The 16651-nt window shown below is 51.6% G+C and overlaps 1 protein-coding gene and 1 long non-coding RNA gene across 2 annotated transcripts; both read left to right on the top strand.

Moving 5' to 3' along the window:
- The first annotated feature begins 4027 nt into the window (after positions 1-4027).
- DLL3 (delta like canonical Notch ligand 3) lies at positions 4028-12913 on the top strand. Its single transcript, XM_074217292.1, has 10 exons — positions 4028-4096; positions 4184-4468; positions 5511-5592; positions 6001-6258; positions 7097-7341; positions 9203-9422; positions 10031-10742; positions 11310-11394; positions 11639-11850; positions 12853-12913. The coding sequence occupies exons 1-10, from the start codon at positions 4028-4030 to the stop codon at positions 12911-12913; spliced, it is 2229 nt and encodes a 742-aa protein (XP_074073393.1).
- Positions 12914-12925: 12 nt separating this feature from the next.
- Positions 12926-15045, top strand: LOC141491762 (uncharacterized). Its single transcript, XR_012469755.1, has 5 exons — positions 12926-13090; positions 13819-13843; positions 14088-14141; positions 14254-14328; positions 14650-15045. It is a non-coding gene; the product is annotated as an uncharacterized LOC141491762 (long non-coding RNA).
- Positions 15046-16651: the final 1606 nt, after the last annotated feature.

The following is a 16651-nucleotide window of genomic DNA, read 5'->3' as shown; positions in this document are numbered from 1 at the left end:
AATCAGGAATTATGCTAAGAAAATGATGATCTATGAATCCAGGAGGCCAAAGACAGAACAGTTTCTGTCTATACAAAACAATTGTGGTAGCCAAGAAACTGAAAACGGGGGGTGGTGGTGGTGGCTATGAATGGGGAGGTTGCTGGACAGGATCATAGATTTACAGCAGGAAGGGATTTTAGAACCATTAAACCAAACCCCCCACCCCAACTTTACAAATGAAGAAACTGAGGCATGGAAAGGATGGTGAAATGATTTGTCCAGGGTCACACTGTTGGTTAATTTGTGGTAGGATTTAAAGTCAGACGCTCTTGATGCCCAAGTTGTGTGCCTGGCAAATTTCTGCATATGAATGTATGGAATTTTTTTGTTCCCTAAGATAGAACAAATAGAAATCAGAGAAACCCAGGACGATTTGTTGGAACCTGACAAGAATATACTCATCAACTCCTAATTATATAAAAAGCAAACAAAAAAAATGACAGAACCTGTGGAATGGTCGATTGACTCTAGATGACTAATGATTCCCTCTTCTCAGTAAAGATGGGGTGGACTAGAGGGAGGGAGAAAGGAAGGAACTAACGAAACAAGTATTTATGAATAAGTGCTTACTGTGGGCCAGGCAGAATTTTTTCTTTTTGTTTTTGCAAGGCAATGGGCCTAAGTGACTTGCCCAAGTCCTGTAGGTAGCTAATTATGAAGTGAGGTCAAATTCAAACTCCAGGACCAGTGCTCTATTCATTGTGCCACCTAGCTGCCCCAGGTCAGGCAGACACTGCCAAGCATGTGCTAAGCTGATCATCACATCTGATCCTCACAACCACCCAGCGAGGTAGAGGCACGTACCCCCATTTTACAGCTGAGGGAACTGAGCACCGGGAATCAAACACTTAGTAAATGTTGAGGGCTGGATTTGAACTCAGGTCCACCTGACTCCTGGGCTGGTGCTCTATCCAGTGTACTTAGCTGTGGGCATGTGTATTCTGGAAATGGCATGGCTTGGGGAAGGGAAAAGAGAAAAAACTTGTGACAGGATTTTTTGAAAGAATCCTGGATTTTAAATCAGGGTTTGAGTTCAATTAAAAGCTGGCTACGACCTGGTCTACTCCCTGTCTGTCTCTGATGGTCAAAGTGAAGGTGAGACATTGCTGCCAGCTAGAGTCAGTGCCTTTTCCTGATAATGCAGTATGATCCTGGAGAGGACTCTGCTATCCATTGACCTCCTTCAAGGATAGATCATCTCATTCTGTCTCCAAACTGGTTTGGAGAACATTAGTCCTGAACATATCAGGACTAATAAAAGATAGTATGGGGTGGGGGTGGGGGGAGAAGAGGCCTGGAGTCAGATCCTGGTCCTGCCAGGATGCTCTGACTGGGATGTTGGGCTAAGTCACTGGATCTCTCAGCCTCTATTTCCTCACCTGTAAAATGAGGCTATGAGAATGGATGACCCTTCTGATTATGAGCTTTTCAAGTACGGTCCATTGTTCTGGCTTTCTTTGTATTCCTGGTGCTTACTATAGCAGCAACTGGCACCTTCTTGGTGTTTAATTGACCTTTGGGGTCCTTCTACCTTTAGCTCTAGAAACACAATGAGGTTAAAGGGTGAGGCATTGGCAATAGGGCACAAGGATAATCAACAGGTCTGTTTGGCACAACAGCTTTGTGTTACGGAGGATCCTTGGGTGGAGGGAGATTTTGCAAATGACTGATGTTGAAAAGAAAGGAAGAGACAGCAAGAGAGAAAGAGAGAGAAAGGAAGGAAGAGGAGGGTAGGAAGAAAGAGAATGAGGGAGGAAAGAAAGAAAGAAAGAAAGAAAGAAAGAAAGAAAGAAAGAAAGAAAGAAAGAAAGAAAGAAAGAAAGAAAAAAAAGGAGGAAGGGAGGGAGGGAGGAAGGAAGAAAAATAAAGACAAAGACTGAACTGAGAAAAAGGGTTGGAGATGGAAGAGAGAAAATGGAGAGATGTAAAGTATGGAGATGAAAATATGGAGAAGAATCCACAGACCGAGAGAGCACTAGACAGAGCCACAAGCTGGAGACATTTGGAAAGAGGAAACCAGAATTATAATGGAGTTTAAGGAGACTGACTGATTTGAGGGGATTGAAATATGTCCAGTTCTGGAGGTCTATCATGGCAGACCTAGGGAATTAGGAATATTTCGCTTGGAGGACTGTTGACTTGGGGGATAGATATAGCTGCTGTTTCCAACATCTACAAGATCCCTTTTGGGGAGAGGGTTAAGGTGTCTTCAGTAAGGGTTGCAGAGTAACCATGGAGCCATTCCACAGGAAACAAGTTTCAGCACCCTGTAAGAAAGGACTTCCTATCTCTGGACTCAACTTTGGGACAGGCAGCTTGGCAAGGTGGGGAGCTCCCTGTTGGAGGAATGACTGCAGAGGTCCCTTCCCAGTCATGCTACTGTGGTGGGGTCCCTGCCCGAGATAGCCACTGGATCAGACGGCTCCAAACAGCCCTCTCTGAGACCCTCGGATGCTCAGTGTATAGTGGTGGTCATGCGGGAGAGGAGAGAGCTTGGAAGGGGAGGCCATTCTGGGGCGGGGTTCAGTCCTTAGGAAGCTGAGTTAGCTGACCAGTGCCCTCCCTGACCAGTTGGTACCCGGGTCCTGCCAGCATTAACACCGCAGACATTTCCTGTCCGTTTGCTCCTCACACCTCCCCTGGAGCAAATGGAGACACCCCTCCCCCTTGTCATAAAGCCGGAGGGGGGGAGACCAAAGTAGGAAGGGGGGCCTCCGGGAAAGGAAGGGGCTGGCTGGGCTTGGGCAGCCTGGGAGGCAGATGGCCGGATTTACATACAGCTGGTAAGCCCCAGCCTGGTGGCAGGCTGGCCTCTGCTCTGGGAGTGGGGGGAGAACTCCATCCGCCCTACCCCCGCCCCAAACGTTGCTCAGAAACACCAAAGATTGTGACTGGGACTGCCCAGGGAGGGGGCCGGACCCCCCAGCTTGAGGGATCTGTGGTTGGGTTGGGGCAGGGAGTTGGTGGGGAACAATGGTCAATGGAGCCCCATGCAAGCAGCCACAGGCACAAAACGGCCATGTTGGTCACACAAGCCCCCCAACACAACCCCCTGTGACAAACATACACAAAGCCCCACAATCACTCTCAGGGCTCCGGGTTCCTGAAAGTCTGTGATCTCATTTTGGGGTGGGCACCCTCTCCAAGGTCTCAGCTCTTTCCTACCTGCCCTTCTTGGGAGCCTCTCCTCCCTGGGCTCCCATCGGTGCCCTCTCTGGATGCACGGGGCAAGCTATGACCTCGGAGCACTTGGCATGAGAGCAGTGACTCAGGAACAAGGAGACAAGGTAATGTCAAATAGGAGCACAACTAGGGCTGCCCACCAGGCCACACAACCACAAACTGAGTTTGCAGGTCGACCATCATTCAGTCTCACACACACATACGCTCACCCACACACCATACCATATACACACACCATGCAGACACACACCACCCACACTACACACATCAGACCCACACCACACACACACACACCCCCACATCACACACACCACACACATCACACACCACACACATGCAAATCACACATCACACACCACACACACCACACACACACACCACACACATCACACACACACACCACACACACCACACACATCTCACACACATCACACACATCACACACACCACACACACACCATGCACACACCACACACACCACACACATCACACACACCACACACACACCACGCACACACACCACACACCACACACACCACACACATCACACACCACACACATACACCACACACATCACACACACCACACACATCACACACCACACACCACACACATCACACACACATCACACACATCGCACACACCACACACACACCACACACCACACACACCACACACACATCACACACACACAGGCGCATTCCCCCTCCCCCCCAGGCTGGGCCGGGGTCTCCCGGGGCGGGGCCTCGCCTGGCCTTATAAAGCTGCCCTGGCCAGCCGGGCGCCTCAGCCCCTCCGCGCCATGGCCTCCTGGCGGCCGCCGAGCGCCCGGCTCCTGGCCGCGCTGGTCTCTCTACTCTGCCTTCCCAAGGTGGGAGCATTGGGGAGCCCCGGGGGGAGGCAGGAGGGTGGGCTTCTCGGCACTGTCTGACCTCTTGTGCCCCCATTGCTCCCCAAGGTCCGCTGCGCCGGGGTCTTCGAGCTGCAGATCCACTCTCTCCGCCCGGGACCCGGGTCCCCGGCTTCTCCGGACTCCCCGTGTGGCACCCAGGGGGCCTGCCGTCTCCTCTTTCGTGTCTGCCTAAAACCGGCGCTGCCCGACCGGAGCCCGGAGCTTCCGTGTGTGCTGGGGACTGCGCTCCTTAGCCCGGGGACCCCCGATTCCGGGGACCCCACCGATCCCGGGCCACATCTCTCCCTGGCTGACGGTCTCATCCGGATCCCCTTCCGTACAGCCTGGCCGGTGAGGAGCCCCCTGAGCCAACACAACTCTCCCTCCTCAGGGCCTTCTAGAACCCAGAACCCCATTTCCCGACTGTGGAAAGACCCCACCGGACCCTCTAGTCTTCCGCTCCCACCCGGTTCTAGAGAATCACGTCCCCAGATGTCCAGGAACGCCGCTCCGCTGCTTTAGTCCCCTTCCATCCAGAGTAACCCCCAGAGGAGGGGGGAGATCCATCCCCAGAACTGGGAGGCCCCCATTTCTAAAACACAGCCGTTCTGAAGGACAGCCCTCTCAACCCCCCCCCCCAGATTCTGATTCAGTAACTTCTGATTCTGGGCCCTCCGTGCCCAGACCAGCAGCACCCCCCTCCCCTCCTAACAGAGACCCACCCTCTGGTACCCCCCCACGCCCAGACCAGCAGCACCCCCCTCCCCTCCTAACAGAGACCCACCCTCTGGTACCCCCCCACGCCCAGACCAGCAGCACCCCCCTCCCCTCCTGAGACCCACCCTCTGGTACCCCCCATGCTCAGACCAGCAGCACCCCCCTCCCCTCCTGAGACCCACCCTCTGGTACCCCCCTCCGTGCCCAGACCAGCAGCACCCCCCTCCCCTCCTAACAGAGACCCACCCTCTGGTACCCTCCATGCCCTCTAGACATTCTACCTTTGAAGACCTCAGCCGCTTGACCATGGGGCTCCTTTCCTAATGGCCTCCTGGTGTGTGTGTGGGGGCTAACCAGACACAGCCTCCTTTCCCCAGTTCTGACACTTGCCCAGGGTTCGTGCTCTCACCCCAGCCTTCTCTCCCGACTCCAGGGACTTCTCAGACCCTCCCTCTACCGACAACACTTTCTTTCCCCAGACTCATATGAACTCCACCAAATTTTACGTTCTAGAAAAGCGATCTAGAAAATCCATCCTTCCTTCCCTTGCTCCAGTGCCTCTCTCCCCATAATGGGCACCTTTCCTGGCAACCTGATGCCCCCTTCCCTTCCTCATCGCCCATGCCCTGCTCTCACCCCCGCTGACTCCCGTGTCCCTTCTGCTCCCCTGCTCCAGGGGACTTTCTCTCTAATCATCGAATCCTGGAGGGAGGCACTTGAAACCAGGAGCAAGGAAGAGTCGGGGGAGAAGGTTCCAGGTGAGGGCCTGGGCGGGAGGGGGAGATGAAAGGGAAAGGAGGGTCCCTTTACCGGTGGGGGAGGGCTCACTGGGATGTGGGTGAAGCTAGATTGGAGGGGGTGGTTATTCTCTCCAAGGGGTGGGGGGAAACATAGTACAAGAACTCTTGTATCTGGGAGTGGGGGGGCAGTGAAGGGGGCGAGCAGGAAGAGCTGGGGGGTCCAAACCCTGCGGATCTGGTGTGCATCCGAGGGCTCCATTATCAAGGGGCCCCTGAATCACAGGTAGGAGGACAGTGGGCAGGGTGTGCTGTACCTTAAGGACTCCACTGGGTTCCCAACTCAAGGTGGGGTGCAGGCTTGAGGTGGGGGGTGCTGCTGGTCCATCCACAGCTCCCAGTTCCCACCCGGATTCCTCTCCCTTGCAGGGCCGGATCGGAGTCTGTTAAGCCGATTGGCTGGGCGGCACAGGTTGGCAGTGGGCAGCCCCTGGGCCCGGGATGCTCGGCAGGCCGGGGGCTGGGAGCTCCTCTTCTCCTACCGCGTCCGCTGCGAGCCTCATTACTACGGGCCTGCCTGCGCCCGTCTCTGCCGCCCCCGGGACGACCCCCTTGGCCACTTCCACTGCGGGGCCAATGGGGAGCGCGTGTGCAAGGACGGCTGGGCTGGAGACATGTGCGCCCGGCGTGAGTGGGCCGGCTGGGCTGGGGGCCGGGGGAAGCGTCAGCTAGTGAGATGGGGGCAGGTGACCCAGGACTCTACTCGCCCACTCAGGGGCAGGCCTATTCTCTTTTCCCCAGAATTATGTAGGCCCTCAGCCCCAAATACTTCCACTGTAGCGTTCCAGCCTTCCCCAACCCTTTCCTCTGCCCAGACTCGTGAGAAACCCCTGGGATGGGACCCCTCCAGACACCATTTCCAGGACTGGGGTAGGGTGGAGGCGGTGGCAGCCAGTGGAACTTGGGACTTACCAAGCGTTCTCCCCGCCCCTTTTGTGTCTCCCCCACTATGTTCTTTTTTCTCTATTGCCTAACACTGTGTGTTCCACCTGAAACATTTCTCTTGTAACCTCCCTCTGCCTATCCCTGTGAATCTCTCCCTTCCTTATCTTCCCCACCAACTCTTCTGCCAAGGTCTCCACCAATGGCTTACCTCTACCACATCTCCCATAACTCTGGCTTTTCCCCATCTTTCCCACAATCTCCATATCCCTCATATCTTCTACAATTCTCTCCCAAACTGCATGTTTCTCCCCTATTCTTGTGTCCCCCGCTATCTGCCTCATACTTTGTTGGCTTTCCACCCTCTTTTCCTCACCACTTCTATCCTCCACTCCCCCAATTCTCTTGTTTCTCACCATATCTCTGCCTCCTCCATTCTCTGTGCCCTTTTTCTTCTGGGCTTCCTCACTGTATCTGTGTCTCCTCCATCCTTCACTCTCTCTGCTGGGGTCCCTCACCATATCTGACTCCTCCATCCTTCACTCTCTCGTTTGCTGGGGTCCCACACCTCTTCCCCCCACAGCCATTTGTCAGGAAGGCTGCAGTGTTGAGCACGGTTCCTGTGAGAGGCCAGGTGAGTGCCACTGCCAGACAGGCTGGACTGGCCCCCTTTGCACCATCCGAGACCACGGCAGTGACTGCTCCAGCCTCCAGCCATGTGCCGATGGAGCCACATGTTCTAACCTCCCAGGATTCTCCAGTCGCCGATGCCTCTTCCCAAGTGGACTGTGCGATGGGCACCCGTGTTCCAATGGCGGCAGCTGCAGTGTTAGTACCGATCTGGGAGCTCTACCTTTGCCCTGACTTCTGGCTCTCCCTGACCTCTGATCTTCCATCAGGGACCCTCTTTCCCATATGCTTTAAAATCCAAATACTTCCTTGATGGGGCAGCAGGGTATACTACAGCCAGAGTAGGGAAAACCTGGGTTCAAAAATGGTGTCTGATCCTTGCCAATTGTGTGACTAGCAAATGGCTTCCCTTTTAACCGTCTTCGCTGCTCTATCTATTGGATGGGGGTGTAGAAACTGTTTTGGAAACTGTAAAGTCACCTTTCCCAGTAGTCCACATGGATTATTTTCCCCACTTGACAGATGAGAAAATTGAGGCTCAGTGAGGGGAAGTCACTTGAGGTAACACAGCTTGTTAGTGGGAGAGTCAGTACCTGAACCCAGTTTGCCTGACTGGCACTTGTGATGTCATCAAGATGATCCCTGGTGTCAATCCATCTGCAAATTGTCACTGAGTCCTCTGATTAGTCTGGGACTGGATTGGACCTAGGGCCAAGCCTTGGATTAGGGGAGGGGCCATGGCCATGGAAAGGAAGGGATGTGCAGGAGGCAAAGTTTGTAAAAGACCTTGGTACTGGGGTGTGGAGGACCTGGCAAAGGGAGAGTCACGTCACCTCCTTTTGAGCCTGTCTGTTCATCTGTAAAATGGGGAGAGGGAGGCCACCATCCTATAATTCATCCCAAGTAGTAGTCTCTCCCAAGACATCCTCAGAAACCAGACAAGAGGACAGACACATGGAAGTGATCCCAGGACTCAGAGTGAGAAGTGTGCTTTGACTCTGTTCAACTTAGCAAACACTTATTAGACACTTGCTGGATGCAAGTCACTGTGCTATGCTCCAGGGAGACAAAGACAAAATCCAAAGTCCCTGCCCTCAAGGAGCTCACACTTGAGAGACACATACAAGCTGTATAGGAATAAATCTAATAGGAGAAAGTTGAACAGGGGAAAAGCACTAGAGAGGAATGTGGGAAACGAGGTGCCTCAGCTGGGCCTTGACAGAAGACAAAATCTAGAGCAGATGAGGTAAGAGGGAATAAGTGCGTAAGTATGGGAGTAGGTTGGAATGCCAAGATTGGGAAGACTGAGACGCTCAGTTCAGTTGGAACTGACCCTAAAGATAGCCTGAAGGGAGCATCTATAAAGATGCCTTGAGGGTAGCAAATAGAAAGATGGCATGAAGGGCAGGATCTAAAAAAATGCAAAATAGGGCAGTATTTAAAAAGATACTGTGAAGGGGGGTATCTAGAATGATACCATGAAGGGAAGTATCTAGAAAGAGGCCTCAAAGGGCAGCATCTAGAAAGATTGTACCATGGTATCTATCTAGATACCATGAAGGGTAGTAACCAGAAAGATGTGAAGGGCAGTATCTAGATAGAAATCACGAAGGACAGCACCTCGAAAGATACTGTGAATCAGAGTATCAAGAAAAGGTGCTGTGAAGGGCAGGTTGGAAAAGACATGGAACCTGGCAGGTTCCTAGAGACAAGAGGAAGTCACTGAAGGTTTCTGAGTAGAGAAGTGTCATCCCTGATCAGAGCTGTGCTTTAGGACGATTATTCTGACAAAAGAAATGTAAAAGATGGAATAAAGAAGGGGAGAGGCAGGAAACCGGAAGCTCAGTTGTGAGGTTATTGTACCACTTCCGAATATGATGGCCAGATTTAGTTCAGTGGCCACAGGGGCAAGGGGATGGATCATCCCGGAATCTTTCCAATCCCTCATTTTACAGAAGAGGAAACTGAGGCTCAGAGAAGGCTTGCGCAGAGCAAGTGGCAAGACCAAGATTTGAATGATGACCTCTGATTCTTGACCCTCCCCCCCTTCTGTTTCCAGGAGGTGGCAGGGGACTTTGAGTGTACATGTCCACGGGGCTTCTATGGAAAGCGGTGTGAGGTCATTGGAATGACCTGTGCTGATGGGCCTTGCTTCAACGGCGGTACTTGTGTAAATGGTGGAGTCCCCGCTGGCTACACTTGCCGCTGCCCACAAGGCTTCCATGGGTCCAACTGTGAGAAGAAGATGGATCGCTGTAGCCTACAGCCTTGCCGCAATGGTGAGCTTGGGGAGGGCAAAGATGGGGGATTCAGAGGGGACCTTCAAGAGCCTGCAGATTACTCCTTTCATTTAACAGGAGGGGAAATCGAGGTCCAGAGATGAATGACTCATAGGCTTAAATCTAGAAATAATGTAGTCCGGGGCTCTCCTTTCTCCGATCAGAAAACCGAGTCCCAGAGGGTCCTCAGTTGAGCAAATTTCCCAAGAGAGTAGGAGACAAGACTGGGGTGAAACCAGGTTCCCTGACTTCTAGTCTTCCCATTGCACCATGGGGACAGGGAGGAGATACAGGAACATCAGTGAGGCTCACTCATAGGACCTAGAACCCAAAGTTCTTTGCCCTTTCCTTTACTGGGGAGTAAGATGAGGGAGACCAAGGAACAGAGAGGAGCAAGGAAATCCCTAGAGAAAGCCGCAGATTTCAGGGGGCTGGAGGAAAAGGAAAGCAGAGAGGACCAGACGGGCTGAGATTCTTTGGAAGAGAGACACTGAGGCTCCAGGCTCTCAGTGCCCTGCCTTGGTGCGCATCCCCAGAAGGGAGGGCACTGAGGCTAGGGGAGTTCGGACAAGAGTGGAGGTGATGCCGGGGCTCTCTCTCCCTCGCAGGGGGCCTCTGCTTGGACTTGGGGCGCGCCCTGCTGTGCCGCTGCAGGCCGGGTTACGGGGGGCCGCGCTGTGAGCGGGACTTGGACGACTGCGCGGGGCGGCCCTGCGCCAACGGGGGCACGTGCGTGGACGGCGCGCACAGCTTCCGCTGCTCCTGCACGCTGGGTTTTGGGGGGCGCGACTGTCGCGAGCGCGCCGACCCCTGCGATCCCCAGCCCTGCGCCCACGGGGGCCGCTGCTACGCGCACTTCTCCGGCCACGTGTGCTCCTGCGCGCCCGGCTACATGGGCGCCCGCTGCGAGTTCCCCGTGAATCCTGGCCCCACGGAGGCCGACGGCTCGGACCCCCCGCCGGCTCCCGCCCCGCCCCCTCCCGGGCCCCAGCGGGGGCCCCCCGAAGCCGCCCGGCGCAGGCACGGCCCTCTGCCCCCGGCCTTGGGGCTCCCCTTCGCTCTGGTGCTCCTGCTGGCCGTGGTGCTGGGAGGAGCCGCCCTCCTGCTTAGAGCCCGGGCCCGACGGCGCAGTCCTGGGCCGCGGCCCCTTCCCTCCTCCCCGGACCCTGCCCCCCCAACCCCTCCTCCTGTCGTCGCACTCAACAACCTCCGTGCTCCCGAGAGCGGCTCCCTGGTCTCCACTTTTCAGGGTCCGGGGAGCTTCAAAGCACCCAAGCACGACCGGACGCAGCGACTGCTGGACCACCCGTCGGGGATGAGGTGAGGTCCCAGAGAACAAAGGCCATTCAGTGTCCCCCGCTTCTGCCCATTCCATCGTCTGAGGGACGCGGGGCCGACTGATTGGTTCTCTAATCTGAGATCCGACAGTCCATTGGTTTTTTGGTTGTTTTTTTTTCCTTTTTTTAATTTATCTAAGGCAGTGGGGTTAAGTGACTTGCCCAAGGTCACACAGCTAGGCAATTATTAAGTATCTGAGACTGGATTTGAACCCAGGGACTCCTGACTCCAGGGCCGGTGTTCTATCCACTGTGCCACTTAGCTGCCCCAGTGGATTTTTTTCTTTGCTGGAGGAATGGAAGAGGCTGGTGCCCAGGGTTTGAGAATAAGGGGAGCAAAAAGGTTTCAGGTTTAAATTGAAGAACTGGGGCAACTGGCTTAGGAGCCTGTGTCTGGCGCCCCGAAAACAGAGCTAATCGTCCCTTCGAGTTTCCAGCGAGACAACCCACTTTATTTCTGAACCATTTCTCAGTCGTGGTGTTGGGGCGTGGGGCAGGGTGGGGGTGGAGGTGGGGGGGTTCCTCTCTCCAGCCCCATTTCCTTCTCCAGCAGGGCTGAAGATTGGTGTCTTCCCGAAGACAGCGACTCCGGAACTATCTATGTCATCCCAGACTGTTCACTCTACGGTAGAGAGGTGATTCTCCTCCCTTTGAGCCTCCACCTCCCGATCTGTCCTTACTGAAAATCTAGGATCTTCCTTTTTTGCTTCCCTTAATCTCTGGTTTCCCCCTTCGAGGAGTACGTGAGGGGGGAGGACTTCTACCCAGACTCTTATTGCTCTATTGGGTCTTGGGAAGGTTCCTTCATCGATGGTCCTATCTTCTCGTTTTCCTTCTAGGTCTGAATCCGTCCTTTCCTGGCCTTCTCCCTCTCTCCAGATTCCTCGAAGAAGAGACTCTAAGCATATTTATTATCTGATGCTGTTTCTGGAGACATTTCCCCTTATACATTGGGGTGGGGGGGGACTGAAGCGTACAGCAGACAGGAAGGTTGCTGCATTAATTCTCATTGTGGCTCAGGATGCCTATTCCCGAACAACCCAGAAGATCTGTACTGGGGAAGGCAAGGAGCTCATCTCCAACTCTGAATTGTGTAAAAAAAAAAATATTTCCAACAGTTCTTCCTCATCTCTGCTGATGCATCTATGAATGATGGTTATTTTACTCTGTGGGTGACCCCAGGACCCAGCTAGGGTTCTCTGCTATGGGCTTGGAAGAGGCATGGAGGCCAGCCTCAGTCAAGGTTAACTCCCAGAATGATCTTAGGAGGTTTGGAAGAGGGCTGACAAAGGATTTAGACACCCAGCCACCTCCCTTCTGCCAGCCACATTGGTTCTAGGAGAATCTTTTTGGGTGGTGGCACAGGGCCATGGGGAAAAGGCTGCAGTTTTCTACAGCCCCAGACAAGGACTGGTGTTCCTATGCAAACTGGTTGGAGGCAAGGTCACCCAGAGATATGTAGGAAGAACAAGCCATCTGCTCAAAGTCCACCAGCCCTCCCACTTCCCCTGATACTACCTTCTCTCCTTATCCCCAGAAGGACTGGGTTCTAGGTCTCACTGGGAGGAAGGAACCATTGGTGTCCAAAACTCCCCTTCTCCAGTGGCTGGCCTCAGACTTGAGGAAGAGAGGTTGCATTTGGATTCTAGGAATAATAATAAATGATTTTATGAAGTTATGAAATGACCTGCTAGTTGCTATATGGAGGATGGGGTTTCTCAGACTACCTGGGGGGAATTTAGGTATCTCTGAGTGTGTGTGTGTGTGTGTGTGTGTGTGTGTGTGTGTGTGTGTGTGTGTGTCAAAGTAATGCTGTAGGACAGCAGTCGAGTGTTGAATACTGCCGCTTCCATTTACTACCTGGGTGACCTCGACCAAGTACTTCACCTCTCTGGGGCCTCAGTTTCTTAACCCGTAAAATAGAAAGCTTGAACTAGGTGTCTAAGGGACTTTCTAATTCTCCATCCATGATCCAACGATTCCGAGAAGTCTTTCCCCGTTTGCCAGTGACAGTCCTCCATAAGGACAAGGGGCTGGTTGGGAAGACCTTTTTCCAGGGCGCCTCCCTACGCCTCACGTTTGGGTGATTACAGGTGTGTCCGAAAGCAATGTAACAGTTCTCTCACGCTGCCGAATTCGATTTCGGAACGGTAGTTGCTGGGCAGGTGACCGCCTCCGCCCAGAGGTATTAGAGGGGCGCCGCGGCCCGTTGGAGCCCATGGAAACTGATCCCTGCGCCCCCGGGGAGCCGCCCCCCTCACTAGTCTTACCAGACCAGCTCAGCGAGAGTCCCGATCAGACCTCTCAAATTCAGATTCGGGTCATTTTCTGGTAAAGGAGGCCTCAGGCCCCATCCCCTACCCCTACTCTAGAGCAATGGCAGCGAGCTGGGGTCACGGCTCCCCAGGAGGATTCTCCCTATCTTTATGAGATAGTGTCTGGGAGGATGCTCTTAGAGTCTCTTGGTGTTTAACCTGCCCCACTGGGGTTTGCCCTTCTCTGAGAAGAGAGACCTTGGGTTATGGCTAGAGATGAGACGGAATCCCACTTCTGATTCTTGCTGGCTGTCCTATCTCTCAGAGGCACAGTTAGTTCCCTCTTTTCTAAGATGAGAATTTTATCCGTAGCATTTGCTTCACATGTTGTGAGGATTAAATCCAATAATATGTATTCAGAGTGATTTGCAAATTTATCGTTTTTAGTTATTAGGAAGGGCAATAGAATGACATATAAACGAGTCTTGTTTTTGTTTTCTTTTTATCTCCCCCCCTTCTTCTTTGACATCTTTATCCCTGTCTGTCTTTTTCATTGGACCTCACTGTTTCCTGTTTCTCTTTCTCTCTCCATATTCCTTTCTTTTTCTATCAATGTCTTCTTTGGCTTTGTTCATCTCTTCATCTCATGTATTTCTATCTCTGGTTATTGTATCTCTTCTTTTATATCCTCCATCTCTCCTAATTTCTGGTGTCTCTTTTCATACATCTGATTTCTCTTTGGGTGGGATACTTCTCTCTGTCTCTACCTTTTTGTCGTTGAATTTGTCTCTGTATCTCTTCTAGCAACTCCTGAAGTTATCATTTTAGGGTGAGTAACTTTTTTCTTGGATAGTGTTCTTTGATGAAGGTGTGTGTGTGTGTGTGTGTGTGTGTGTGTGTGTGTGTATGGTGTGTGTATGTATGTGTGTGTGTGTGTGTGTGTGTGTGTGTATGAAAGAAAGAGAGAGAGAGAGAGAGGTGATGAGGATTTACACCTGTAGTCCTTTGGAGGAGGCAGAGATTTCCAACCTGGGGTGCCAACCCTTGAGTGACTTCCTTTTCTTCATCTCTAGTTCAACCGCCTGAAAAAGCAGCTGAATGGGATTTTCCCAGAACGGCTAATCTTTGTGAGTAGATCCTTCCCAGGCAGGATGGAGGGCACTTCATTCCCCTTCTACTATGGTCCCGGCCTAGATGACTCCATGCACATAAGCCTTTCACCATGTCCCTCTGACCTAGGTTGAAGAACTGGTTTCCCAGCCCTCTGAGCTTTTCGAGGTCTTTGTAGCAGGCAAGCTGGTGCATTCTAAAAAGGTGAGATTGGACCTGAAAAGTTCCCTGGCTTGGGAATCAAGGGTATGGGTCTGAGTTCCAGCTTGGTCACAAAGCATGACCCCTCAGGACAAGTCCTTTTCTCTGGGACTCTATTTCCTAATCTGGAAAATGATTATGGTAATATATTCCCTAATTGCCCCATTGGCAATTAAAAAGCTTAAATGGGAAATTTGGGAATTATTTTTGTTTCAGGCTGAAGGGAAACAGCTGGGAATGGTGAGAAGCATAGCCAGGGACTGGGGCAGAAGCTGGGGAAGACTGGTTGAGGGACACTTTGGGTTGTTCCTTTCGGTTCCTCAGGGAGGAGATGGCTATTTGGATGGCTACTTCAATGAATCAAAATTGCTCAAAGTCGTGGCTCAGATCCGGGATATGCTGAAAGACCTGTAACTTCACAGCTGGAACAATACAGATGAGGATGTAAGGCTTCACCCACCCTGTAATGGGAGGGTTTGGCTCAGACTCTGGGGAATGGGGATGAAACAGGAGAGCTCAAGCTTGGAATTTTAACTCCTAATCACCTTCCTCCCAGTTTAATTTATTCCACCTCCCTCTGCTCAAATCTGGGGCAACCTCCTCTCTCCCTCCTGCTTCAGTTTAATGATAGGAAAGATGGAAAATGACCCCGAAGCTGAATCCTTCCTTGATGGATGCTGGGCACCATGGGAGAGAGCTTTAACAACAATGCGCACCTTTTATCTTGTCTGTCTTTATTGAAAATGGGTAGGGAAACAGTATTTGGGGATAGTGGTGGATGGGGAACAGGATATGGGGGTCAGAGGGCCTGGCACAGATCCCAGCTCTATTCATTTATTGTGAGCCAGGAGATTTCTTCTGTGGACCTCAATTTCCTTATCTGTCACAAGGGGGTTAGCCTATATACCCTCTAGTCCCTTACAGATGTTAATGCTCTGAGACCCATGAAGCTTGGAAGCTAATCAGGAAGGATGTTTTATGGGAATGAAGGATCTTGCTAGGAGGCTCAAGCAACAAATCATCTTCCTGGGAGGGTTTGGGAGCCTGACCTTGAGACCAGGATGTTGCTGCTGCCTCAGTCCCTGGGATGATGCTGGTGCTGAGGAGGACAATACCCACCTCCATGATCCAGACAGGCAGGAGCCTAAACTCAACCCTTGGATTCCTTGTGCCATAACTCAACAAAGAGTAAACATTAAAAAAAAGTTTCTATGAACTCGATTAAATACAAAATGGGAATGAGGAGGATGAGAATAAGTCCAGGAATGATAACCGTAGCGCAGAGGGTCTTCACTTTTTCGTCCTGAAACATAATTTTTCCTAGGCAGCAAGGTGATACCGTAGTGCACGGAGCAATAGGTCTGGAATCAAGAAGACTCTTCATCATGAGTTTAAATCTGACCTCAGACACTGTTTAACTGTGTGACATTGGGCAAGTCATTTCATCCCGTTCTGTTTCCTCATCTGTAAAATGGGCTGGAAAAGGAAATGGCAAACTTCTCCAGTATCTCTGCCAAGAAAAGCCCAGATGGGGTCAGGAAGAAGAATCAGACATGACTGAATAACAACAAAAAATGACCCTCTGAGACTAGTCAATATTAGTAAATCTGGTGATATAACACTGCTTCTGGGGGAACTTCTGGTCAAATGGTAACAAACTCAAGTAGAAATGGAGGATGGTGAACAAGGATCCCTGTAAGACACACATTGGCTTAAAAACCAACATATTAACATTATCTATGTCCCCTTGTATTTTTATCTTGTTAAATATTTGCTAATTATATTTCTTTATGGGACAATGGGTTAGTGACTTGCCCAAGATCACACAGCTAATAAGTATCAAATACAGATTTGAACTCAGGTCCTCCTGATTCACTGCACTGTCGTTCCCATTTACTGCACCATTTAGCTGTCCTTCCCATTTACATTTTAATCTGGTTCACTACATGTATACTTCTACTCTGGTCTCCCCAAAATCTTTCTGTCATTTCCCAGTTGGGATGGTTCTGTCCTCTACAGGAGATTTGGATTGCTCACAAGGAAATTTCTTCAGTTGTCCAATCAGCTTTCTGTTGACTGTCTCTAGACACTTTACTTGGTTCCATTAAGTTTAATGGTAGGCTTTATCCCAATTTCCTATTGTGGGGCCAACACAAAGGGCCCTCCAAATCTTGTTGTCATTGGTCATATTTTGGTCTGATCTCAAAGAATTCTTTTCTCTGTGTTCCCATTGCCAGTCCACAAGAAACAGGAACATATGAACAGCTCATAATCACAGAGCTGATTGTTAAATTTTCAGTGTTTGTACTTAAACCTTGGAAATTGG

Source organism: Macrotis lagotis, chromosome 1, assembly GCF_037893015.1.
Source record: "Macrotis lagotis isolate mMagLag1 chromosome 1, bilby.v1.9.chrom.fasta, whole genome shotgun sequence".
In the NCBI taxonomy this organism is placed as follows: Eukaryota; Metazoa; Chordata; class Mammalia; order Peramelemorphia; family Peramelidae; genus Macrotis; species Macrotis lagotis.
Note: the sequence above shows the minus strand (reverse complement) of the source record. Positions and strands in the feature narration are given on the sequence as shown.